We start from the raw sequence: 27,522 nt of genomic DNA on the forward strand, positions 1-27,522 counted from the left end.
AAAGGATACTCAAAGCAGCTTACATTAAATAATAATAATAATAATAATAATATATTTATACCCCACTTTATCTCTCCCAAAGGAGACTCAAAGCAGCTTACATTAAATAATATTAATAGTAATAATAATAATATATTTATACCCCACTTTATCTCTCCCAAAGGATACTCAAAGCAGCTTACATTAAATAATAATAATAATAATAATAATATATTTATACCCCACTTTATCTCTCCCAAAGGATACTCAAAGCAGCTTACATTAAATAATAATAATAATAATAATAATAATATATTTATACCCCACTTTATCTCTCCCAAAGGAGACTCAAAGCAGCTTACATTAAATAATATTAATAGTAATAATAATAATAATATATTTATACCCCACTTTATCTCTCCCAAAGGATACTCAAAGCAGCTTACATTAAATAATAATAATATATTTATACCCCACTTTATCTCTCCCAAAGGATACTCAAAGCAGCTTACATTAAATAATAATAATAATAATAATAATAATAATAATAATATATTTATACCCCACTTTATCTCTCCCAAAGGATACTCAAAGCAGCTTACATTAAATAATAATAATAATAATAATAATAATAATAATAATAATATATTTATACCCCACTTTGTTTCTCCCAAAGAAGACTCAAAGCTTCTTACATTAAATTATTATTATTATTCAATTATATTGTTCTATTTATTTATACCCCACTTTATCTCTCCCAAAGGATACTCAAAGCGGCTTACATAGAATAATAATAATAACAACAACAACAACAACAACTCAACAGCCAACCGAGTGTGTGCTGTGGACACATCTTGTTCTTTCTCAAATAATAATAATAATAATAATAATATTTATACCCCACATTATCTCTCCCAAAGGATACTCAAAGCGGCTTACATACAACAACAACAACAATAATAATAACAACAACAACAACTCAACAGCCAACCGAGTGTCTGCTGTGGACACATCTTGTTGTTTTTCAAATAATAATAATAATAATAGTAATAATAATATTTATACCCCACATTATCTCTTCCAAAGGAGACTCACAGCAGCTGACATTAAAGTATGACCATACCATAAAAATATACATGCAAACATTAAAACAGCATTAAAAACGACAATATTAAAAATTCACAGTCAAAAACACACTCAGAAGCTTAAAATGCCCCCGAAAGCGAACCTTAAGGAAGCCTAACCCTAAATTGCTCTGTGGCTTGTTATCATCACCATCCAAGCCTCAATGGTTTTCCTATGTCATCGTCTGCACAACAAAAACACTTTGAAACTGCATTAAATTCCACTACGTAACAACATTTGGGGGACAAAAAAAGATGGCAAATTTTTGGCAGTTTAATAAACTTTTCCCCATTTTTTTTTATGATAAGACCCAATTAGGAAATGACATTTCTGACCCAGGAACGAAAAATCCAATGTTTTGCAAATATCTGGACGGGCCATATAGGGCAGTTGGTTAGCCATTGTACTCTGTCCGTGGCTTTCAAATGGCCACGGAGGAAGGAAATGACCAGAGCCTGCCTCCTTTTCCTGTTGCGGTTCTCCAGGAACAACATTGTCTTTTCCCTTTGCTTCGTCAACACAACTGTTCTGTCGGTGGCCATTATTATTATTATTATTATTATTATTATTATTATTATATTTATTATTATATTAATTTATTATTATTATTATTATATTATAATTATTATTATATATTATATATTATTATATATAAGATACTCCGTATCTTCCCCTTGCCAATATTATTATATTATTAAATATAATAATAATAATAATAATAATAATAATTGGGCTTCTCGGCCCGTAAGCTTTAGGTAAAAATGGCCGTTTGGAAACTATCTTTGAGATAAACACAGATCTTGATAAGCGTGTACGGTCCTCTCGAGATAACGATACGGAATCAAAACAGAGTAGAGGCCAGGCAGGATAAACAAAGGAAACAAAAGGAAACGGAGAGATATAAACTGAAATAAATCTCTTTAATTTTCTCGTATGAGGCTGGATGGCCATCTGTCAGGAGGGTTTTGGTTGTGTCTTGCGTGGCAGAGGGTTGCACTGGATGGCCCTTGGGGTGTCATCCCAATCTAGGATCGTATGAGTGGGTGGATTGCCCTTGGGGTCTCTTCCAACTCTGGGATTGTATGAGGCTGGATGGCCATCTGTCAGGAGGGCTTTGATTGTGTCTTGCGTGGCAGAGGGTTGGACTGGATGGCCCTTGGGGTCTCTTCCCAATCTAGGATCGTATGAGACTGGGTGGATTGCCCTTGGGGTCTCTTCCAACTCTGGGATTGTATTAGACTGCATGGCCATCTCTCTAGAGGGATTTGATTGTGTCTTGCGTGGCAGAGGGTTGCACTGGATTGCCCTTGGGGTGTCTTCCCAATCTAGGATCATATAAGGCTGGGTGGATTGCCCTTGGGGTCTCTTCCAACTCTGGGATTGTATGAGGCTGGATGGCCATCTGTCAGGAGGGCTTTGATTGTGTCTTGCGTGGCAGAGGGTTGGACTGGATGGCCCTTGGGGTCTCTTCCCAATCTAGGATCGTATGAGACTGGGTGGATTGCCCTTGGGGTCTCTTCCAACTCTGGGATTGTATTAGACTGCATGGCCATCTCTCTAGAGGGATTTGATTGTGTCTTGCATGGCAGAGGGTTGCACTGGATTGCCCTTGGGGTGTCTTCCCAATCTAGGATCATATAAGGCTGTGTGGATTGCCCTTGGGGTCTCTTCCAACTCTGGGATTGTATGAGGCTGGATGGCCATCTGTCAGGAGGGCTTTGATTGTGTCTTGCGTGGCAGAGGGTTGGACTGGATGGCCCTTGGGGTCTCTTCCCAATCTAGGATCGTATGAGACTGGGTGGATTGCCCTTGGGGTCTCTTCCAACTCTGGGATTGTATGAGACTGCATGGTCATCTCTCTAGAGGGCTTTGATTGTATCTTGCGTGGCAGAGGGTTAGACTGGATGGCCCTTGGGGTCTCTTCCCAATCTAGGATCGTATGAGACTGGGTGGGTTGCCCTTGGGGTCTCTTCCAACTCTGGGATCGTATGAGACTGCATGGTCATCTCTCTAGAGGGCTTTGATTGTGTCTTGCGTGGCAGAGGGTTGCACTAGATGTCCCTTGGGGTCTCTTCCCAATCTAGGATCGTATGAGACTGGGTGGATTGCCCTTGGAGTCTCTTCCAACTCTGGGATCGTATTAGACTGCATGGTCATCTCTCTAGAGGGCTTTGATTGTGTCTTGCATGGCAGAGGGTTGGCCCGGATTGCCCTTGGGGTCTCTTCCCAATCTAGGATCGTATGAGACTGGGTGGATTGCCCTTGGGGTCTCTTCCAACTCTGGGATCGTATGAGACTGCATGGTCATCTCTCTAGAGGGCTTTGATTGTGTCTTGTGCGCCTGAGGGTTGAACTGGATTGCTTTTGGGGTCTCTTCCCAATCTAGGATCGTATGAGACTGGGTGGCCATCTATCAGGAGGGCTTTCATTGTAATTTGTGTGGCCGAGGGTTGGACTAGATTTCTCTTAGGGTCTCTTCCAAATCTAGGATCGTATGAGGGTGGATGGTCATCTCTCGGGAGGGCTTTGGTTGTGTCTTGCATGGCAGATGGTTGGACTTGATTGCCCTTGGGGTCTCTTCTAACTTGGGATCGTATGAGACTGCATGGCCATCTTCTGGGAGGGCCTTGATTGTGTCTTGTGCGGCAGAGGTTGCACTGGATGGCCTTTGGGGTCTCTTCCAACTCTAGGATCGTATGAGACTGCATGGCCATCTCTCAGGAGGGCTTTGGTTGTGTCTTGCATGGCAGATGGTTGGAGTGCATTGCCCTTGGTGTCTCTCCCAACTCTAGGATCCTATGAGACTGCATGACCATCTGTCAGGAGGGCTCTGATTGTGCCTTGCATGGCAGAAGGTTAGACCGGATGGCCCTTGGTGTCTCTCCCAACTCTAGGATCCTATGAGACTGCATGACCATCTGTCAGGAGGGCTCTGATTGTGCCTTGCATGGCAGAAGGTTAGACCGGATGGCCCTTGGTGTCTCTCCCAACTCTAGGATCCTATGAGACTGCATGACCATCTGTCAGGAGGGCTCTGATTGTGCCTTGCATGGCAGAAGGTTAGACCGGATGGCCCTTGGTGTCTCTCCCAACTCTAGGATCCTATGAGACTGCATGACCATCTGTCAGGAGGGCTCTGATTGTGCCTTGCATGGCAGAAGGTTAGACCGGATGGCCCTTGGTGTCTCTCCCAACTCTAGGATCCTATGAGACTGCATGACCATCTGTCAGGAGGGCTCTGATTGTGCCTTGCATGGCAGAAGATTAGACCGGATGGCCCTTGGTGTCTCTCCCAACTCTAGGATCCTATGAGATTGCATGGCCATCTGTCAGGAGGGCTTTGATTGTGTCTTGCATGGTAGAGGGTTGCACTGGATTGCCCTTGGTGTCTCTTCCAACTTGGGATTGTATGAGACTGCATGGCCATCTGTCCGGAAGGCTTTGATTGTGTCTTGCGTGGCAGAGGGTTGCACTAGGTGTTCCTTGGTGTCTCTTGCCATTCTAGGATTGTATGAGGCTGGACGCCCATCTGTTGGGAGTGCTTTCATTGTGTCTTGTATGGCAGAAGGTTGGACCGGATGGTCTTTGGGGTCTCTTCCAACTCTAGGATCGTATGAGGCTGGATGGCCATCTGTCAGGAGAGCTTTGATTGTGTTTGATTGTTATGCTCCATAACTATAGCACTCCCAGAATGTCAAGAGTTGTCTGGCGCTGACTCAAAGGGCACTTCCTGTGGGTTTCGTACTGGGAAGGCGGCGGGCGGTTTGGGCGCAAGACCCAGCATGTCCCACTTGTGCAACACGGCTCCCCGCCTCCCGCTCCGGGGTTTGGGAGCGTGACCTCCGTCACCTGGCCCGGAGGATGTGACGCGGGTTGTGCGTCCCGTTTCCTCTTGCGGGGCTTTTCCCTCTTTCTCGAAAAACAAGTCGTGCCGGACGAACCGTTCTTGGAGAGAGTTGGAGATGGAGGAAATGCTCTAGAAATAGCATATGCCGATGATATCCTTGTCAAGCATGCCAATGTTTGATGGTTTTGTAATTGATTGAGTGGTCAAACCCATAGTCCAACTCTATCGGCCCAGGTTATAAGTAGGAGTCGTTTCTGTATTTTACAAAATGCATCAGGTTGTGTGGGTGAACTACAACTCCCATCGTGCCAGGTTATCCCCATCAGTACTTCAAGTTTGATATGTTGGGCACATTTGCTCTATATCAGGTATGGACAAACCCAAGTCTGGGCTCTTTTCTCAGCTTCTATTCTTTCTCACAATTCTATCCTTCCTTCCTTCTCTCTTTCCTTCCTTCTCCCCTCCTTCTTTCTCCTTCCTTCCACCCGTTCGTCCGTCTTTCCTTCATCCCTCCTTCCCTCCCTTACCACCCACCTTCCTTCCTTCCTTCCTTCCTTCCTTCCTTCCTTCCTTCCCTCCCTCCCTTTTGTCTTTCCTTTCTTCTCTTTCCTTTATCCTTCCCTTCCTTCCTTCTCTTTTTCCTTCCCCCTTCCCTTTCATCTTTCCTTCCTTCCTTCCCTTTTCCTCCCTTCCACCCTTTCATCCTTCCTTCCTTCCTTCTCTTTTCCTACCTTCCACCCTTTCATCCTTCGTTCATTCCTTCCTTCCATCCCTCTCTTCTTCCTTCCTTCCTTCCTTCCTTCCTTCCTTCCTTCCTTCCTTCCTTCCCTTTTGTCTTTCCTTTCTTCTTCCTTTCATCCTTCTCTTCTCCCTTCCTTCTTTTTTCCCTTCCTCCTTCCCTTCCATCCTTCCTTCCTTCCTTCCTTCTCTTTTCCTCCTTTCCACCCTTTCGTCCTTCCTTCCTTTGTTCATTCCTTCCTTCCCTCTCTTCTCCCTCCTTTCCTTCCTTCTTTCCTTCCCTTTTGTCTTTCTTTTCTTCTCTCTTTCCTCTATCCTTCCTTTCATCCTTCTTTCCCTCTCTTTTCCTCCCTTCCTTTTCTTCTTCCTTCCTTTCTTCCTTCCTTCCTCACTCCGCTCCCCAGACCCGAACCTGCGATCTTTCGGTCAGTAAGTTCAGCAGCTCAGTGGTTTAATCCACTGGGCCACTGGGGGCTCCCAATAATAATAATAATATAAACAACAACAACAATAATCATTTACTATTATTATTATTATTATTGACACAAAAGCACAGTATGTCACAGCAAATGAGATCTCTATGCTGGATTTCGTATCACAAAATCACAAGTCGAACACTTCCCAAGCGTCTAGGACCGCGTGATGTGTTGTTATTATTATTATTATTATTATTATTATTATTATTATTATTATTATTATTATTTGTCATAGAGATAAAAGCATACAAATAAATATATTATTATTAATATGTTAATATATTAGCTATGTTTTAGTGTCTAAAACATAGCTAACATATTATTAATAATAATATATTGATTATTAATATGCTAATTCAGGCTCTAATATGATCCTGAACTTTTGACCTGAGGTTTGGGCATCATTGCATTGGCTATCGGTGGCCAAAGTGACCATTTTCCATTTTGCCCAATCGCAAACCGGAACTCCCGGACGTCTCGGTCAGACCGCACTGTTGTGAAACCACACGCCGAAAGTCCCGGCTTTTCGGTTGTGCAACCGTCACCCTGGGAAACCTCAGGTACACACAACATTAGACTTAGGTGGAGTCTCTTTCTCTGGCTGTTTTGAAGCAGAGGCTGCATGGCCATGTGTCGGGGGGGATCGAATGGAATCAGGCTGGCTGTTCTTTGGGGCTGGGCAACAAATCAGCCTTTTTCTTGCTCAAGTGAGGCAGAAAAAATCCTATAATTTGAGTAAGGATAGGCCTGCAAACAACCCACAATTTACTGCCGTCTTGTTGTGTCCAAAATAAGAGAGTTGCCCGAAGCAACCGCCTCACTCCGCTCGAACCAGGAAATCACGAGGGCCCTTGAAATTGTAGGCTTGAGCATGCTACAAAGGTCTCCCTTGCCTCTTGTTTTATGCTAGCCGTCCCCTGTCATGGGTTGCTGTGGCCCAGTCCTTGTATATGTGTTTATGTCTGTGTATATATTTGTGTATATGTGTATTTATGTGTGTATATATATATGTGGTTGTTAGGCTTGGGCAATCCATGGTTCTAAATGGTTCTAAAGTACTTACAAAACTAAAGTTCTGGTGGTGAAAATTTCAGAACTCTAACAAAACTCTCAAAATTTCATAATAAATGGCAGTTCCTAATTGGTTCTGTCATTAAAATCACCAATAATGAAATAATAATTAAATTTTGAAAGTTTTGTTAGAGTTCTGAAATTTTCACCACCAGAACTTTAGTTTTGTAAGTACTTTAGAACCATTTAGAACCATGGATTGCCCAAGCCTAGCGGTTGTATTTATGTTTGTGTATTTGTGTTTATATGTGTATGTATGTGTATATGTGTGGAGGTGTATATGTATGTGTATATTTGTGTGTGCTTGCATATATATGTGTGTGTCTGCATGTATGTGTTCACGTGTATATGTATATTTCTGTGTTTATATGTTTATATATTGTTTAACTGTATGCTTGCGTATATGCATATATGTGTGCATGTATGTGTATATGCATATGTGTATGTATGTATGCGTATATGTGTGGTGTATGTGTATGTGTATATTTGTATGTGATTGCATATATATGTATATTTCTGTGTTTATATATGTATACTGTGTATATGTGTGTGCTTGTGTATATGCATATATGTGTATATGCGTGTGTATATTTGTGTATATGTGTGTAGGTGTATATGTATGTGTATATTTGTGTGTGCTTGCGTACATGTGTGTCTGTATGTATGTATGTATGTGTGCATGTGTATATGCATATTTCTGTGTTTATATGTATATGTATATTGTGTTTATGTGTATGCTTGTGTATATGCATATATGTGTGCATGTATGTGTATATGCATATGTATGTGTATATGTGTGGTGTATGTCTATGTGTATATTTGTATGTGATTGCATATGTGTGTCTGTATATGTATATTTCTGTGTTTATATATTATACTGTGTCTATGTGTGTGTATGTTTGTGTATATGTGTGTAGGTGTATATGTATGTGTATATTTGTGTGTGCTTGCGTATATGTGTGTCTGTCTGTATGTATGTGTGCATGTGTATATGTATATTTCTGTGTTTATATGTGTATATGTATATTGTGTATACGTGGGTGCTTGTGTATATGCATATATGTGTGTATGTATGTGTATATGTATATATGTGTGTGTTTGTGTATATGTGTATATATGTGTGTAGGATATATGTATGTGTGTGTATATATATATTTGTGTGTGCTTGCGTATATATATATGTGTGTGTATGTATGTGTGTATGTGTATATGTATATGAATGTATGTGTATATGTATATATGGTTTATTTTTGGGAGTTTAAAGTCCGTTCTTCTGGGGTTTTTGTGTGTTTTTATGAGTGATGGTCACTTGTTGGCCTGACAGATATATTATATCCAAATTTGGTGTCAATTCGCCCCGTGGTTTTTGAGTTATGTTAATCCCACAAACGAACATAACATTTATTTGTATTTATATTTATATATATACACACACACATATATATACATACATATATACATTTTCACAATATGCGGCATGAATCCAATTAATCTATATCTAATAAAAGTCAATGATTGTATGTGTGTATGTATGTATGTGGCAGCTTTCTGATTGGCTGCCACTTCCACCGGCCACTGCGACCTGCACGAGCAACGGTCCTGGACCAAATTCACATATCCTGAGACCACTGCGACACTCACCAATGGCGGATCAAGATCGAACTTGGCACACACAGCCCCCATGACCCACTCTACATCCTGGTGTGGTTTGGAAGAATTTGGACCATAGATGATGGGAATTGTAGTATCTTCATTCATTTCTTGAGACCATTGCGACCCACACCAATGAATGATCACGATGAAACTTGGCATAGAGAGCCCCCATTTCCCCTACAGCCTGGTGCAGTTTGGAGGAGGATGGACCATGGATGATGGGACTTCCAGTACCTTCACTCACTTCCTGAGACCACTGCAACCCTCATCCAATGACTGATCAAGACCAAACTTCGCACCATGACTCACTCTACATCCTGGTGCGGTTTGGAAGAGTTTGGACCATGGATGATGGGAATTGTAGTATCTTCATTCATTTCTTGAGACCATTGCGACCCACACCAATGAATGATCACGATGAAACTTGGCATAGAGAGCCCCCATTTCCCCTACAGCCTGGTGCAGTTTGGAGGAGGATGGACCATGGATGATGGGACTTCCAGTACCTTCACTCACTTCCTGAGACCACTGCAACCCTCATCCAATGACTGATCAAGACCAAACTTCGCACCATGACTCACTCTACATCCTGGTGCGGTTTGGAAGAGTTTGGACCATGGATGATGGGAATTGTAGTATCTTCATTCATTTCTTGAGACCATTGCGACCCACACCAATGAATGATCACGATGAAACTTGGCATAGAGAGCCCCCATTTCCCCTACAGCCTGGTGCAGTTTGGAGGAGGATGGACCATGGATGATGGGACTTCCAGTACCTTCACTCACTTCCTGAGACCACTGCAACCCTCATCCAATGACTGATCAAGACCAAACTTCGCACCATGACTCACTCTACATCCTGGTGCGGTTTGGAAGAGTTTGGACCATGGATGATGGGAATTGTAGTATCTTCATTCATTTCTTGAGACCATTGCGACCCACACCAATGAATGATCACGATGAAACTTGGCATAGAGAGCCCCCATTTCCCCTACAGCCTGGTGCAGTTTGGAGGAGGATGGACCATGGATGATGGGACTTCCAGTACCTTCACTCACTTCCTGAGACCACTGCAACCCTCATCCAATGACTGATCAAGACCAAACTTCGCACCATGACTCACTCTACATCCTGGTGCGGTTTGGAAGAGTTTGGACCATGGATGATGGGAATTGTAGTATCTTCATTCATTTCTTGAGACCATTGCGACCCACACCAATGAATGATCACGATGAAACTTGGCATAGAGAGCCCCCATTTCCCCTACAGCCTGGTGCAGTTTGGAGGAGGATGGACCATGGATGATGGGACTTCCAGTACCTTCACTCACTTCCTGAGACCACTGCAACCCTCATCCAATGACTGATCAAGACCAAACTTCGCACCATGACTCACTCTACATCCTGGTGCGGTTTGGAAGAGTTTGGACCATGGATGATGGGAATTGTAGTATCTTCATTCATTTCTTGAGACCATTGCGACCCACACCAATGAATGATCACGATGAAACTTGGCATAGAGAGCCCCCATTTCCCCTACAGCCTGGTGCAGTTTGGAGGAGGATGGACCATGGATGATGGGACTTCCAGTACCTTCACTCACTTCCTGAGACCACTGCAACCCTCATCCAATGACTGATCAAGACCAAACTTCGCACCATGACTCACTCTACATCCTGGTGCGGTTTGGAAGAGTTTGGACCATGGATGATGGGAACTGTAGTATCTTCATTCACTTCTTGAGACTATTGTGACCCACACCAATGACTGATCAAGACCAAACTTTGCACCATGACTCACTCAACATCCTGTTGTGGTTTGTGGGATGATGGACTATGGATGATGGGACTTGAAGTACCTTCAGTCACTCCCTGGAACCACTACGACCCACACCAATGATGGATCACGACTGAACTTGGCATACAGAGCCCCCATGACCCACTCTACATCCTGGTGTGGTTTGTGGGATGATGGGCCATGGATGATGGGACTTACAGTACTTTCACTCACTTCCCAAGACCGCTGCGACCCTCATCCAGTGACCGATCAAGACCAAACTTCACACAGAGCCACCATGACCCACTCTACATCTTGGTGCAGTTTGGAGGAGTATGGATCATGGATGATGGGACTTCAAGTACCTTCACTCACTTCTTGAGACCACTGCGACCCTCATCCAATGACTGATCAAGACCAAACTTCACACCATGACTCACTCTATATCCTGGTGTGGTTTGTGGGATGATGGACCATGAATGATGGGACTTCCAGTACCTTCACTCACTTCCTGAGACCACTGCGACCCTCATCCAATGACTGATCAAGACCAAACTTCACACCATGACTCATTCTACATCCTGGTGTGGTTTGTAGGATGATGGACCATGGATGATGGGACTTGAAGTACCTTCACTCACTTCCTGAAACCACTGCGACCCACAACAATGACGGACCACGACCAAACTTGACATATGGAACCCCCATGACCCACTTTACTTCCTGGTGCAGTTTGGAGGAGGATGGATCATGAATGATGGGACTTAGAGTATCTTCTCTCACTTCTTGACACCACTGCAACCCTCATCCAGTGACCGATCAAGACCAAACTTCACACACAGAACCACCATGACCCACTCTACATCCTGGTGTGGTTTGTGTGATGATGGACCATGGATGATGGGACTTGAAGTACCTTCACTCACTTCCTGAAACCACCACTATGTCAAGAAGTGCAAGCACAACTCTGCAAAAGTTATGGGATGTCAGAAGGAGGGCGTGATGTTATTCCAAAGGGGTTTTCCCTTGTCTGGAGTGTGTGTGTTTTCCTCCCCTTTTTTTCCATCGCAGTCTCCGAAACAATGACCCTCGGCTTCCTCCGGTGCCGCTTCCTGCGCCAAGTCCATCCTGGCTCCTTCCCAAAACCCAAGGAAAAGAGAACAAGGCATCCAGGATGCCGAGCCGCTCTTGGGCCAAACGGGGTTTGGAGGGCTTTCGGGCCGGGGTGGCCCCACCTCGGCGTGGGCCACAATGGGACGATTCTCCGGCCAGCTTCTCCGGCACAATGGACCGCTCAGTGACGCGGCCTCCCGGGGAAATGCTTGAGTCGCCTACGGGTCACGGGGCCGAGTCGCAGCATCAGGGATGGAAAGTGCATTCGGCTTCGGGGCGGCCCTTGGAGATGCCAGACACTGGAGGAGGCCTTCTTAAACTTTTCCCACTCGTGATCCCTATTTCACCCCAGACATTTTTATTTTTATCCTAGCAACTACAACTCCCAAATGTCAAGGTCTATTTTCCTCATACTCCATCAGTGTTTATACTTGGGCATATTGAGTATTTGTGCCAAGCTTGGTCCAGATCCATCATTGTTTGAGTCCAGAGTGCTCTCTGGATGTAGGTGAACTACAACTTCCAAACTCAAGGTCAATGCTCACCAAACCCTTCCAGCATTTTCTGTTGGTCTTGGGAGTTCTGTGTGCCAAGTTTGCTTCAATTCCATCATTGGTGGAGTTCAGAATGCTCTTTGATTGTAGGTGAACTATAAACCCCAGCAACTACAACTCCCAAATGTCAAGGTCTATTTTCCTCATACTCCACCAGCGTTTACACTTGGGCATATTGAGTATTTGTGCCAAGCTTGGTCCAGATCCATCATTGGTGGAGTTCAGAGTGCTCTTTGATTGTAGGTGAACTATAAATCCCAGCAACTACAACTCCCAAATGTCAAGGTCTATTTTCCTCATACTCCACCTGTGTTTACACTTGGGCACATTGAGTATTTGTGCCAAGCTTGGTCCAGATCCATCATTGGTGGAGTTCAGAATGCTGTTTGATTGTAGGTGAACTATAAATCCCTGCACCTACAACTCCCAAATGTCAAGGTCTATTTTCCTCACACTCCACCAGTGTTTACACTTGGGCATATTGAGTATTTGTGCCAAGCTTGGTCCAGATCCATCATTGTTTGAGTCCACAGTGCTCTCTGGATGTAGGTGAACTACAACTCCCAAAACTCAGGGTCAATGCCCACCAAACCCTTCCAGTATTTTCTGTTGGTCTTGGGAGTTCTGTGTGCCAAGTTTGCTTCAATTCCGTCATTGGTGGAGTTCAGCGTGCTCTTTGATTATAGGTGAACTATAAATCCCAACAACTACAACTCCCAAATGTCAGAGTTTATTTTCCTCATATTTCACCAGTGTTTACACTTGGGCATATTGAGTATTTGCGCCAAGCTTGATCCAGATCCATCATTGGTGGAGTTCAGAGTGCTCTTTGATTGTAGATGAACTATAAATCCCAGCAACTACAACTCCCAAATGTCAAGGTCTGTTTTCCTCATACTCCACCTGTGTTTACACTTGGGCATATTGAGTATTTGTGCCAAGCTTGGTCCAGATTCATCATTGGTGGAGTTCAGAATGCTGTTTGATTGTAGGTGAACTATACATCCCAGCAACTACAACTCCCAAATGTCAAAGTTTATTTTCCTCATATTCCACCAGTGTTTACACTTGGGCATATTGAGTATTTGTGCCAAGCTTGGTCCAGATCCATCATTGGTGGAGTTCAGAATGCTGTTTGATTGTAGGTGAACTATAAATTCCAGCAACTACAACTCCCAAATGCCAAGGTCTATTTTCCTCATATTCCACCAGTGGCACAAGACCACCAGTGTTTACACTTGGGCACATTGAGTATTTGCACCAAGCTTGATCCAGATCCATCATTGGTGGAGTTCAGAATGCTCTTTGATTGTAGGTGAACTATACATCCCAGCAACTACAACTCCCTATATATGTACGCAATGCTCTGAAGCTGCCACTAGAGGGAAATGTATACATAGTAAATATAACCTTTAATTTATTGTTGAAGGCTTTCATGGCCGGAATCACTGGGTTGTTGTAGGTTTTTTCGGGCTATATGGCCATGTTCTAGTGGCATTTTCTCCTGACGTTTCACCTACATTTGTGGCAAGCATCCTCAGAGGTAGTGAGGTCCTTTAATTGCCTTTCCTTTATGTTTCCCTGCCTGTAGTCTTGCTGGCGGAATATGTGGACGATGGGGACGTCAGTGGGAAGACTCTGAAGATCACGGACTTCGGCCTGGCCCGAGAGTGGCACAAGACCACCAAAATGAGCACGGCCGGCACCTACGCCTGGATGGCCCCCGAAGTCATCAAAAGCTCAACTTTTTCGCGGGGCAGCGACGTCTGGAGGTGAGAGAGCGAGGCCACCCCTTTTTCAAAGCATGAGTCTCTTGAAGGGAAATAATATCTATTCACTGCGCCTTGCTTTGCTCTTACGGCTTCGACCGCAAGAAGGTGGGGGTCCGGCCTTCATTGCCTTTCCCTGTCTCCGTTCCTTAACAGTTACGGGGTCCTCCTTTGGGAACTCCTGACCGGCGAAGTCCCGTATCGGGGCATCGATGGCCTTGCGGTCGCCTACGGTGTTGCCGTCAACAAGCTGACGCTGCCTATTCCGTCCACCTGCCCAGAGCCTTTCGCGCGCCTCATGGCAGGTAAGCAAGGAAAGCACAACAGGGGGAATTTTATGTATTTCTGCAAAGGCCGATTATATGTCTGAAAAGTCGCAACTGGACCTGAAATCACCCAAAAAGCCCTTCCTAGTTCCTTGTGGCCAAATTTGGTGGCCATTCGTCCAGCGGACAGAGCATTTTTATATATATAGATTATTATTATGATATATAATATCCCTCTCACTTCCTGTTGTCGGATGTTTAACTTGAATGTGCACAGGGACTGCCTGTGTTTGTCTCTGTGTGTATACACACACACACACACAATATATATAATAATTATAATTATAATTACAACAATATTAATAATAATATTCCTCTCACTTCCAATTGTTTCGCCCCTGTTCTATGAGTCAGATGTTTGTAACTTGGGGAATCTCTATATAAAATAATAATAATCCCAGGGAGAAGCGCAACCCTGGAGAAGGTAGGAAGTGGTAGGCTCCATGACAGACCCCTTGGTCTTAAGGTCCTGCTGATCAATGCCAGATTCATCAATGGAAATACCGCTGCCATTCAGGACCTGATCCTGGATGAGAGGGCGGATCTGGCTTGCATTACCGAGACCTGGTTGGACGAGCTGGGGGGGAGTAAATCTCACCCAGCTGTGCCCACCGGGTTTTGGAGTGCATCAGCAGGCCAGACTGGGGGGGGGGGGGAGGAGGGGTTGCAGTAATCTATCAGCAATCCATCGCCATGGTCAAATGCTCTGTTCCGCAATCACCTGGGTTCGAGTGTGTCCACCTGAGGATGGGAAACCGTGACAGCTTGGGGTTTCTGCTGGTGTACTGCCCACCCCGCGACCCAGCAGTTTCCCTGCCTGAGCTAGCAGAGGTCTCTCCAATTCAGCCTTGGCCTCCCAGCGCCTGGTGGTGTTGGGAGATTTTAACATCCATGCTGAGTAGGGCTGGGCGGTTTCATTCGTTAATTTCATAATTTGTTATTAATTCGTATTTAAATTAGATGAAGGAATTAGATGAAGGAATAGTGTGAGGAGTAAATTAGATTCGAAACAATTTTTTCAATTTATTTCGTAATTATTTTGTTATTATTTCGAAATTTTTTTGTAATTTTTTCATAATTTTTTCGTAATTATTTTCGCATGTCTGGTGCAAGTTTTATAGTTGTTGTTTGTTTTATCACACCAACAGTCAACAACACAAGGAGAGGGAAACTTCAGAAGTTCCCCCTGTCCCATTTGGAGGTTTTTTTAGCATATTGCGCAATCGCATCCGCCATTAACGAATCGATTCGAAATTAACGAAATTTCGTAAATAACGAAACTTTGAAATCTCAAATTTCGGAAGTCTTTAGAATTTAGAAACGCTAGCGCTCCCTGGAAACGAATCAAGTTTAGAAACAATTTTTTCCGTGGTTACCCAGCCCTAATGTTGAGACCTCTTTGACTGGTATGGCTCAGGACTTCATGGCCGCCATGACGACCATGGGGCTCTCACAAATTATATCTGGACCCACCCATCAGGTTGGACATACACTCGACCTGGTTTTTGTGGCGGACAATGAAATGATCAGAGTGGAAGAACAAAACATCCTTTGTCATGGTTTGATCACTATCTGATCAGTTTTAGACTTTATGCGACCCTTAACCTCCACGGGGTGGAGGACAAATTAAGATGGTCCGCCCTAGGAGACTGATGGATCCGGATGGTTTCCTGAGGAATCTTGGGGGTTTTCCTGCCATGGAGCCTGGCGATTCTGTCGACGCCTTGGTCGATCTCTATAACAGGGAGATGACCAGGGCGATAGATACGATTGCTCTCGAACGCCCCATCTCGCTGCGTCGCGACACGCCATCTCCCTGGTTCACCAAGGAGTTGACCATGATGAAACACACGAGAAGGGGGCTAGAGCGCATTTGGAGGAAATCTCGTGACGTGTCTGACCAAGCACGGGCTACAGCCTCCCTTAAGGCGTATACCGTGGCTATACAGGTAGCCAGGGAGTCTTTCACGACTACCCATATATCATCTGCAGCAAATAGATCATTGGAGCTGTTTCGGGTTGTCGGGGAACTCCTCCATCCACCAGTGGTGGAGTGGACTTTTGATGACCCAGCAACTCGGTGTCGCGAGTTTGCACACCATTTTGCAGACAAAGTTGCTCAGATACGTCTTGAGCTGGACGCCAATTCCATCACAGTACCAGGGGAAGTGATTGAGGCATATGCTTGTCCAACCTTGTGGGATTCTTTTAGGCTTGTTCTTCCTGAGACCGTGGAAGAGGTCCTTGGAGCTGTGAGGGCGACCATGTCTGCTTTGGACCCTTGCCCGTCTTGGCTAATTAAATCGGCCAGGGAGGGGTTGGTTGATTTGTTTGTGTTGATCATTAATGCATCACTGGAGCAGGGGGTTTTTCCATCTCAACTGAAACAAGCTGTTGTTCGTCCACTCCTCAAGAAGGTCTCCCTCAACTCCACGGTGCTGAACAATTACCGACCGATCTCCAACCTCCCTTTTTTGGGCAAGATGCTGGAGCGGGTGGTCACCTCCCAGCTCCAGGGCTTTCTAGATGACAACAACTACCTAGATCAGTCACAGTCTAGTTTCAGGCACTGAGACAGCCTTGGTCGCCTTGGTGGATGACCTCCGTAGAGAGCTGGACAGGGAGAGTGTGACTCTCTTGGTTCTCTTGGACATCTCAGCGGCTTTCGATACCATCGATCATGGTATCCTTCTGGGACGACTCTCTGGGATGGGTCTTGGGGGCACGGTTTTGTCGTGGCTTCGGTCCTTCCTGGAGGGTCGATCCCAGATGGTGAATCTGGGAGACGCCTGCTCGGATCCCTGGCCTTTGACCTGTGGAGTCCCGCAAGGCTCTATTCTGTCTCCCATGCTTTTTAACATCTACATGAAACCGCTGGGAGAGGTCATCCAGAGTTTTGGAGTTAGGTGCCACCTCTACGCAGATGACACACAACTCTACTACTCATTTCCACCTAACTCGAAGGAAGCCCTTCGAGTGCTGGATGAGTGCTTGGCCTCTGTGGCTGTCTGGATGAGGAGGAACAAGCTGAAGATCAATCCCAACAAGACAGAGGTCCTCCTGGTCGATCGTAAACTTGACCGGAGTATTGGGTGGCAACCTGTGCTGGACGGGGTTGCACTCCCCCTGAAGCCACAGGTCCGCAGTTTGGGAGTCCTCTTGGACTTATCGCTCACGCTTGAGGCTCAGGCATCGGCGGTGTCCAGGAGGGCTTTCGCACAATTAAGACTCGTGCGCCAACTGCGACCGTACCTCACGAAGGCTGATCTGGCCGGGGTAGTCCATGCCTTGGTCACCTCTAGACTGGATTACTGTAATGCGCTCTACGTGGGGCTGCCCTTGAAAACAGCTCGGAAATTCCAACTGGTCCAATGGGTGGTGGCCAGGATGTTAACTGGTGCTCCTTACAGAGAGAGGCCAACCCTCCTGTTCAAGGAACTCCATTGGCTGCCATTTACCTTCCGATCCCAATTCAAGGTGCAGGTGCTTACCTACAAAGCCCTAAATGGTTTGGGACCAGCCTACCTGCGTGACCGCATCTCCGTTTATGAACCCACGCACTCCCTCCGTTCATCCGGAGAGGCCCTGCTCGCGATCCCACCTGCGTCACAGGCGCGTTTGGTGGGGACGAGGGACAGGGCCTTCTCTGTGGTTGCCCCCTGACTTTGGAACACCCTCCCCAAAGACATCAGACTAGCCCCCACGTTGGCAGTCTTTAGGAAGAGCTTGAAGACCTGGCTATTCCGATGTGCCTTTCCGGAATAGGAAAACTCCAGCATTATGTCCCAAAAGCACTTTATTAGAATTTTAAGATTCTCTGCACATTGCACTTGCCCTGAAATCCAACATACCACCTTCGGGAGATGCTAGCGGGGTACAAATAAAGTTAAATAATAATAATAATAATAATAATAATAATAATAATAATTTCCATAGAGACTTTACTATTCTATCTAATTACGCCTCCCTTAGTTAGAAGGGGTTCGGTTCTTTATTGTATTGTTTATGGGAGGGAACCATAGATGCTGTTTTCCTTTAAGAAAAGGAAAGTTTCTTTATTACTCTACTCAGTTCCTTGTGAACTGTAAATCCCCCCTTCGAGAATGAGCACAGGGGATAGGACAGCCATCTTTTCATCCCAACAGAATGCTGGGAGCAAGATCCCCACCGGCGCCCCAGTTTCGCCACCATCCTTTCCCAGTTGACGGTGCTGGAGGCCCAAGTCCTCCACGACCTGCCCCAGGAATCTTTCCACTCCATGCAGGACGACTGGAAAGTGGAGATCCAGGACATGTTCGACGAGCTGCGGGCCAAAGAGAAGGTGAGGAGCACCCGCGGAGGGAGAGCTAGAGCACACTGCTGAGTTCAAGTTGCCCAGGAGGGAGTCTCTCATCCAGAGGATCTGGGTTTGAGCCTGCCACTTTTGGACTCTCACTTGCTGAGGTGTTCCTGCGAGTATCTCTGTAGATCTTAGGAAGCTGTTTCTTGATTTAAGGCATTGGCGTGCTGGCTGATATCACTGCCTTGGTCCTTTTATTACAGCCAGTTAAGGTTGTCCTAACGGTGACCGGCACAAGGGGTGCAGTGCCTAAAGACCTTGGCCTGCACTTAAACACAATCGACGTTGACAAAATCCCCATCACCGATGCATCACATAGTCCTAGACACTTGGAAAGTGTCTGACGTGTGATCCAATACAACCGAGTGGACTCATCTTGTGTTGCTAATAATAATAATAATAATAATAATAATAATAATAATAATAATAATATAATGTGTAGCCCCTGGTGGCACAGCTTGGTTAAACCACTGAGCTGCTGAACTTCCTTTAAGCAGAACCCAAAGAGTTTCAGGTAGCTGGATGGATGGATAGATGAATAGATGGGTGGCTGAATGAATAGATAGATAGATGGATAGATTGATAGATGGATAGACCGATGAATAGATGGATAGATGGATGGGTGGCTGGCTGGATAAATGGATGGGTGGATAGATGAATGGATGGATGGGTGGCTGGATAAATAGATGGATGGATGGATGGATGGATGGATGGGTGACTGAATGGATGGATGGATAGATGGATGGATAGATAGATAGATAGATAGATAGATAGATAGATAGGTAGGTGGGTGGGTGGGTGGCTGGGTGGCTGAATGAATAGATAGATAGTTGGATAGATGGATGGATAGAGAGATGGGTGGGTGGGTGGCTGGATAAATAGGTGGGTGGGTGGATGGGTGGGTGGCTGAATGGATTGATGGATGGATGGATGGATAGATGGATGGATAGATGAATAGTTGGATAGATGGGTGGGTGGGTGGGTGGGTGGATTAATAGATGGATGGATAGATAGATGGATGGATGGATGATGGATGGATGGATGGGTGGGTGGCTGAGTGAATAGATAGATGAATAGATGGATGGATGAATGGGTGGCTGAATGGATGGATGGATGGATGGATACATAGATGAATGGATGGATGGATGGGTGGGCGGATGGATGGATGGATGGGTGGCTGAATGAATAGATACAAAGATGGATAGATAGATGAATAGATGGATAGATAGATGGATGGGTGGATAAATAGATGGGTGGATGGGTGGGTGGATAGATGGATGGATGGATGGATGGATGGATGGATGGATAGATAGATAGATAGATAGATAGATAGATAGATAGATGGGTGGGTGGATAAATAGATGGACAGATAGATGGATGGATGGATGATGGATGGATAGATGAATAGATGGGTGGATGGATGGGTGGGTGGGTGGATGGGTGGCTGAATGAATGGATGGATAGATAGATAGATAGATGGATAGACAGATGAATAGATGGATAGATAGATGCATGGGTGGCTGGCTGGATAAATGGATGGATGGATAGATGAATGGATGGATGGGTGGCTGGATAAATAGATGGATAGATGGATGGATAGATAGATGGATGCGTGGGTGGCTGAATGAATAGATGGATGAATAGATAGATAGATGGATGGATAATAATAGTAGTAATATGCTGTAATTCCTAAGTGTAGACACTTTAGTGTAGGTCCCCAGCCTTTCCTCCCATATGCAAAGCTTTCCATCCAACCGATCCCCAAGCAAAATGCAGAAGAGGTCCTTCCTGGTCCGATTGTGGGTGCCATTCCTCTTTTTGGCGGCCTTTCCAGGAGCTGCTGAGCCGCGAGGAGGAGCTGAAGCAGGCGGCGCTGAAGCAGAAGTCCCAGGAGGAGTTCCTGCGCCAACGGGAGCACGAGCTGGCCCAATGGGAGCTGGAGGTCTTCGAGCGGGAGCTGAGCCTCCTCATCCAGCAGATGAACCGGGACCGGCCGCACGTCAAGAAGCGCAAGGGGACCTTCAAGAGGAACAAGCTCAAGGGGCGCGACTCCGAGCGCATCAGCATGCCTTTGGGTACGGATGGAGGGATACCCAATGGATGGCAGCCTAGCGGAATGGGGTTGGACTGGGTGGCCTTTGGGGGTCCCTTCCAACCCCAGGATACTATAGTGCAAATAAGCAGGACTGCAGGTATGGGTCCCACAGTGTCCTTATTTCTCTTCTTGCCTTTTTCAGATTTCAAGCACCGCATTACGGTGCAAGCTTCGCCCGGTTTGGACAAAAGGAAGGACATCTTTGAGGTGGGGGCCGGCGGCTCCCCTACTTTCCCCCGCTTTCGAGCCATCCAGTGTGAGTAATGTTTTATTTGAATTTAATATTATATTTTAATATTTCATATAATATTTATTATTTATTTCATTTTAATATATTTTTATTATTTTTCTGGACTATTTTGTTTTATTGTTTTATTTTAATATAGAGTATTTTATCATTACTCTTTTATGTATTATTGTATTTCGTTTCCGGATTTTGTTTTAACATTTTGTATTTTGCCATTTTATTTTTTATTTCTTATTTTATTTTATTTTATTTTCTACTTTAATATTTTGTATTTTGTTATTTTGTTGACTATTTTGTTTTATTTCTTATTTTATTTTAATATTTCCTATTTGAATATTTTCTAATTACTATTTTATGTATTACTGTATTTCGTTTTAACATTTTTTGTATTTTGTAATTTTATTTACTGTTTTATTTTTATTTCGTTTTTTATTCCATTCCATTTCATTGTTTTGCTATTTTATTTTTATTTCTTAGTTTATTCCATTATTTTATTTTAATATTTTGTATTTTGTTATTCTATTCATTATTTTATTTCATTGTTTTAATATTTACTATTTTATTTTATGTCATTTTATTTTATTATTTACTATTTTGTTTTATTTCTTATTTTATTTTAAAACTTAGTATTTTAGTATTTTATTTATTACTATTTTTTGTTTCATTTCATTGTTTTGTTTTTCACATTTTGTATTTTGTCATTTTAGTTATTTCTTATTTTTATTTCTTATTTTATTCCATTGTTTTATTTTAATATTTTGTATTTTGTTATTTTATTCATTATTTTATTTTATTGTTTTAATATTGACTATTTTATTTTCTCTCATTATATTATATTATTTTATTATTTACTGTTTTGTTTTCTTTCTTATTTTATTTTAATACTTTGTAGTTTAGTATTTTATTTATTATTAGTATATTTTGTTCCATTTCATTTTTTTGTTTTTCACATTTTGTATTTTGTCACTTTAATTATTTCTTATTTTTATTTCTTATTTTATTCCATTGTTTTATTTTAATATTTTGTAATTTGTTATTTTATTCATTATTTCATTTCATTGTTTTAATATTGACTATTTTATTTTATTTTTTTCTCATTATTTTATTTTATTATTTTATTTACTATTTTGTTTTATTTCATATTTCATTTTAATTTATTTAATATTTTGTATTTAATTGTTTTATTTATTATTTTGTTTTATTTCTTACTTTATTTTAATACTTTGTATTTTAGTATTTTATTTATTATTAGTATTTTGTGTATTATTTTATTTTGTTTCATTTTTTTGTTTTTCACATTTTGTATTTTGTCATTTTATTTATTTCTTATTTTTATTTCTTATTTTATTTTAATACTTTGTATTTTAGTATTTTATTTAATATTAGTATTTTTATTTCATTTTTTTGTTTTTCACATTTTGTATTTTGTCATTTTAGTTATTTTTAATTCTTATTTTATTTTATTTTTTGTTATTTTGTCCATGTTTATTTTATTTTATTTTAATATTTTATTTCTCATTATTTTATTATTTTATTTAATATTTTGTTTTATTTCCTATTTTATTTTAATACTTTGTATTTTAGTATTTTATTTATTATTAGTAATTTTTATTTCATTTCAATTTTTTTTGTTTTTCACATTTTGTATTTTGTCATTTTAGTTATTTTTAATTCTTATTTTATTTTAATATTTTGTTTTTTGTTATTTTGTCCATTTTTATTTTATTTAATTTAAATATTTTATTTCTCATTATTTTATTATTTTATTTAATATTTTGTTTTATTTCCTATTTTATTTTAATACTTTGTATTTTAGTATTTTATTTATTATTAGTATTTTTATTTCATTTCATTTTTTTGTTTTTCACATTTTGTATTTTGTCATTTTCGTTATTTTTAATTCTTATTTTATTTTAATATTTTGTTTTTTGTTATTTTGTCCATTTTTATTTTATTTTAATATTTTGTTTCTCATTTTTATTTTATTATTTTATTTCCTATTTTGTTTTATTTCTTATTTTATTTTAATACTTTGTATTTTAGTATTTTATTTATTATTAGTATTTTTATTTCATTTCATTTTTATTTCATTTTATTAGTTATTTTTAATTCTTATTTTAATATTTTGTTTTACTTTAATATTTTAATTCTCATGATTTTATTTTATTATTTTGTAATTTATTATTGTTTTATTATTATTTTAATTTAATTTAACAGAATGAGGCATGACCAGAAAGTACTTCATCATTCACAAATCTTCTTGCATTGGGATAACTATTCCTTCCATCTCTGTGCATGGACTGTCTTTGTATGTCTTGGAAATGTCTATTTCCAATATCGATTTCCTTCTCTCCCAACCGCAGTGGAGCCAAGTGAAAACGACCAGAATTGGGGGCGGCAGTCGCCCCGACGAGGAGGGGACGAGACCTGGAACGGACGCACAAAGAGCCCGGGCTCCCCAAAACCGTGGGACGGCATCACACAGAATGGCAGGTATGGGGCACCCCTTCCTTTTCCCCCTACCCCACTCCTACCCCATTTCCTGCCTTTTTGGGCTAGGCAAGAAATGTAATGCAATAGAATATAATACAATAATACAATAAAAATATAATATTATATTTCATAATAATTTAATAATATAATATGATATGATAATAATAAATGAAATAGTAAATGAATCAAATAAGCAATGAAATAATAATAATAAATATTATAATAAATATAATATAATACGATGTAAAGTAAAGTAATGTCATCAAATAACCCGGACAACACAAGTATATAATAAATAAAATTTATTATAAATTTTACATAATAAATAAAATAGTAAATAAATCAAATAGGAAATGAAATAATAATAATAATAATAATAATAATAATAATGTAATAATATTATTTAAAAATAATATTATATGATATGATAATAATAAATCAAATAAGCAATGAAATAATAATAATAATAAATATTATCATAATAAATATAATATAATACGATGTAATGTAATCAAATAACCCAGACAACGCAGGGTGCTGGTATATAATAAATGAAATAGTGAATAAATCAAATAGGAAATGAAATAATAATAATAATAATAATGTAATAATATTATTTTAAAATAATAATATATGATATGGTAATAATAAATCAAATACTGAATAAATCAAATAAGCAATGAAATAATAATAATAATAAATATAATAATAATAAATATAATATAATACAATGTAAAGTAAAGTAACGTCATCAAATAACCCGGACAACGCAGGGTGCTGGTATAGAATAAATGAAATAGTAAATAAATCAAATAGGAAATGAAATAATAATAATAATAATAATAATGTAATAATATTATTTTAAAATAATAATATATGATATGGTAATAATAAATCAAATACTGGATAAATCAAATAAGCAATGAAATAATAATAATAAATATAATAATAATAAATATAATATTATACGATGTAATGTAAAGTAATGTAATCAAATAACCCGGGCAACGCCAGGTGCTGGTATATAATAAATGAAATAGTGAATAAATCAAATAGGAAATGGAATAATAATAATAATAATAATAATAATAATGTAATAATATTATTTAAAAATAATAATATATGATATGGTAATAATAAATCAAATACTGGATAAATCAAATAAGCAATGAAATAATAATAATAATAATAAATATTATCATAATAAATATAATATAATACGATGTAAAGTAAAGTAATGTCATCAAATAACCCGGGCAATGCCAGGTGCTGGTATATAATAAATGAAATAGTAAATAAATCAAATAGGAAATGAAATAATAATAATAATAATAATGTAATATAGAATATAATTATAATATAATATAATAATATATTATAATGTAAAGTAAAGTAATGTAATTAAATAACCCGGGCAACGCCGGGTGCTGGTATATAATAAATGCAATAGTGAATAAATCAAATAGGAAATGAAATAATAATAATAAGTAATATATAATACAATTATAATATAATATAATAATATATTATTATGTAAAGTAATGTAATCAAATAACCCGGGCAACACCGGGTACCCAAGCTGGTATATAATAAATAGTAAATAAATCAAATAGGAAATGAAATAATTATAATATAATATAATATAGTAATGTAATGTAAAGTAATGTAATTAAATAACCCGGGCAATGCCGGCTACTCAAACTGGTATAGAATAAATGAAATAGTGAATATATCAAATAGGAAATGAAATAATAATAATGTAATGTAATATCTATATATATATATCTGTAAGGGGCGTCCAACGGGACAGCAAAACTCAAAAAACCCCCAACGAAAATTAACCAAAATTCCCATGCACATACCTCAACCCACAAGGTACAAACAAATCGAATCAAAATAAAAAACAACACAACAACACACTCACAAAAGGACAAAACAACTGAGCATGCGCAATGGCGCAAAGTCCCCGGCGCGCACATGGCCAAACGGCCAACGCACCCTCCGCACCTCCCTCCCTTTGCAACACCGGGTGCCCAAGCTGGTATATAATAAATCAAATAGTAAACAAATCAAATAGGAAATGAAATAATAATAATAATAATAATAATATAATAATATATTATAATGTAATGTAAAGTAATGTAATATAATAAAATAACCCGGGCAACGCCAGGTACCCAAGCTGGTATATAATAAATAGTAAATAAAACAAATAGGAAATGAAATAATTATAATATAATATAATAATATATTATAATGTATTGTAAAGTAATGTAATATAATAAAATAACCCGGGCAATGCCAGGTGCCCAAGCTGGTATATAATAAATAGTAAATAAAACAAATAGGAAATGAAATAATTATAATATAATATAATAATATGTTATAATGTATTGTAAAGTAATGTAATATAATAAAATAACCCGGGCAACGCCAGGTACCCAAGCTGGTATATAATAAATAGTAAATAAATCAAATAGGAAATGAAATAATTATAATATAATATAATAATATATTATAATGTAATGTAAAGTAATGTAATATAATCAAATAACCCGGGCAATGCCAGGTGCCCAAGCTGGTATATAATAAATAAAATAGTAAATAAATCAAATAGGAAATGAAATAATAATAATAATAATAATGTAATATATAATATAATATAATATAATATTACACTATAATATAGTATAATATATACTATATATAATATAAACTACACACACACACAAACACACACACACACACACATATATATATATAAAGTGAAAGTCTTATTGTGATATAATATCTAATGTAACCTTTTTTTGGAATCTCTGTCTTGGCTGTTCCCCAAATTGTGGGGCTGAAAAAATTGCAGACCCCCCCCCCCCCCCCAATTGTCCATCATTGTAGGATGATTCTATGATCACGGATTCTATGATCGCAGAGCTGCATGGCCATCTGTTGGGAGGGTTTTGATGATGTCCTTCATGGGAGAATGGGGTTGGGCCGGATGACCTTTGGGGTCCCTTCTGATTCTGTGGTTCCACCACTTCTGGGTGGACTCTGCCCCATTCCAGGAGGCGATCGCGATTGGAAGAAACGACGTGGTACATGGAAGCGGAGCCACTGCCAATCCCTGCGCTGACCCAGACCCAACCCAGCCCAAACGGTGTGTGCTTTGGTTGTCGTCCAGCTACATTTTGCGTTCCTGGTTTGAAAGTTTTGTTTCCTGTTTAATTGTGCGGTCCTTACTTTGAAAGTAGTGGTCGTTATGCTCCAGAAACTTTGTTTTTGTGGCACAAACTCTGTTGGATCGGTTGCAATGTTTTCTATTGCTTGTGAAAACTTTAGAAATTTCCTAAAAATCAGTGGATGAGTGAAACGTTCTGAAACTTGGGGAACTTAGAGTGGTCAATGTGTGCTACACTCATAGCAGGTTTCGTCCCGATAGCCCTAAAACTGAGGGAAAGAGGAGTAGCCATGAAGCTGCAAAGTCAATCAGTGAGGGTATCTGCATAGTGATAGTAAGTGGAGTGTCTATATCCCTGTGGAATAATTTCCTGGGTGGGAGGACGAACCCTTGTCTGTTTGAAGCAAGTGTGGACATTGCAGTGAGCAAGCTTGAATAGCATTGAGTAGCCATGAAGCTGCAAAGTCAATCAGTGAGGGTATCTGCATAGAGGTAGCAACTGGAGTGTATATCTCCCTGTGGAATAATATCCAGGGTGGGAGAAAGAACCCTTGTTTGATAAAATCAAGTGTGGATGTTGCAATGAGCAAGCTTGAATAGCATTGAGTAGCCATGAACTCTGCAAAGCCAATCAGTGAGGGTATCTGCATAGAGATAGCAAGTGGAGTGTATATCTCCCTGTGAAATAATATCCAGGGTGGGAGAAAGAACCCTTGTCTGTTTAAAGCAAGTATGGATATTGCAA

At 40.5% G+C, this 27,522-nt stretch overlaps 1 protein-coding gene across 2 annotated transcripts in view; it reads left to right on the top strand.

Moving 5' to 3' along the window:
* MAP3K11 (mitogen-activated protein kinase kinase kinase 11) overlaps window positions 1–27,522 on the top strand; it is a 36,036-nt gene that overhangs the window by 2,735 nt on the left and 5,779 nt on the right. For both annotated transcript variants that reach the window (XR_010910400.1, XM_060758320.2), the window contains exons 2-8: window positions 13,925–14,105; window positions 14,259–14,407; window positions 18,574–18,749; window positions 20,602–20,842; window positions 21,005–21,118; window positions 23,473–23,602; window positions 26,665–26,756. Coding sequence is in view for 1 of the 2 variants with exons in the window: in XM_060758320.2 (XP_060614303.2) it covers window positions 13,925–14,105; window positions 14,259–14,407; window positions 18,574–18,749; window positions 20,602–20,842; window positions 21,005–21,118; window positions 23,473–23,602; window positions 26,665–26,756 (1,083 nt within the window). In the remaining variant the exon portion in view is untranslated. The remainder of the gene's footprint in view (window positions 1–13,924; window positions 14,106–14,258; window positions 14,408–18,573; window positions 18,750–20,601; window positions 20,843–21,004; window positions 21,119–23,472; window positions 23,603–26,664; window positions 26,757–27,522) is intronic.

Source organism: Anolis sagrei, chromosome 12 (genome assembly GCF_037176765.1).
Source record: "Anolis sagrei isolate rAnoSag1 chromosome 12, rAnoSag1.mat, whole genome shotgun sequence".
NCBI classification, from domain to species: Eukaryota; Metazoa; Chordata; class Lepidosauria; order Squamata; family Dactyloidae; genus Anolis; species Anolis sagrei.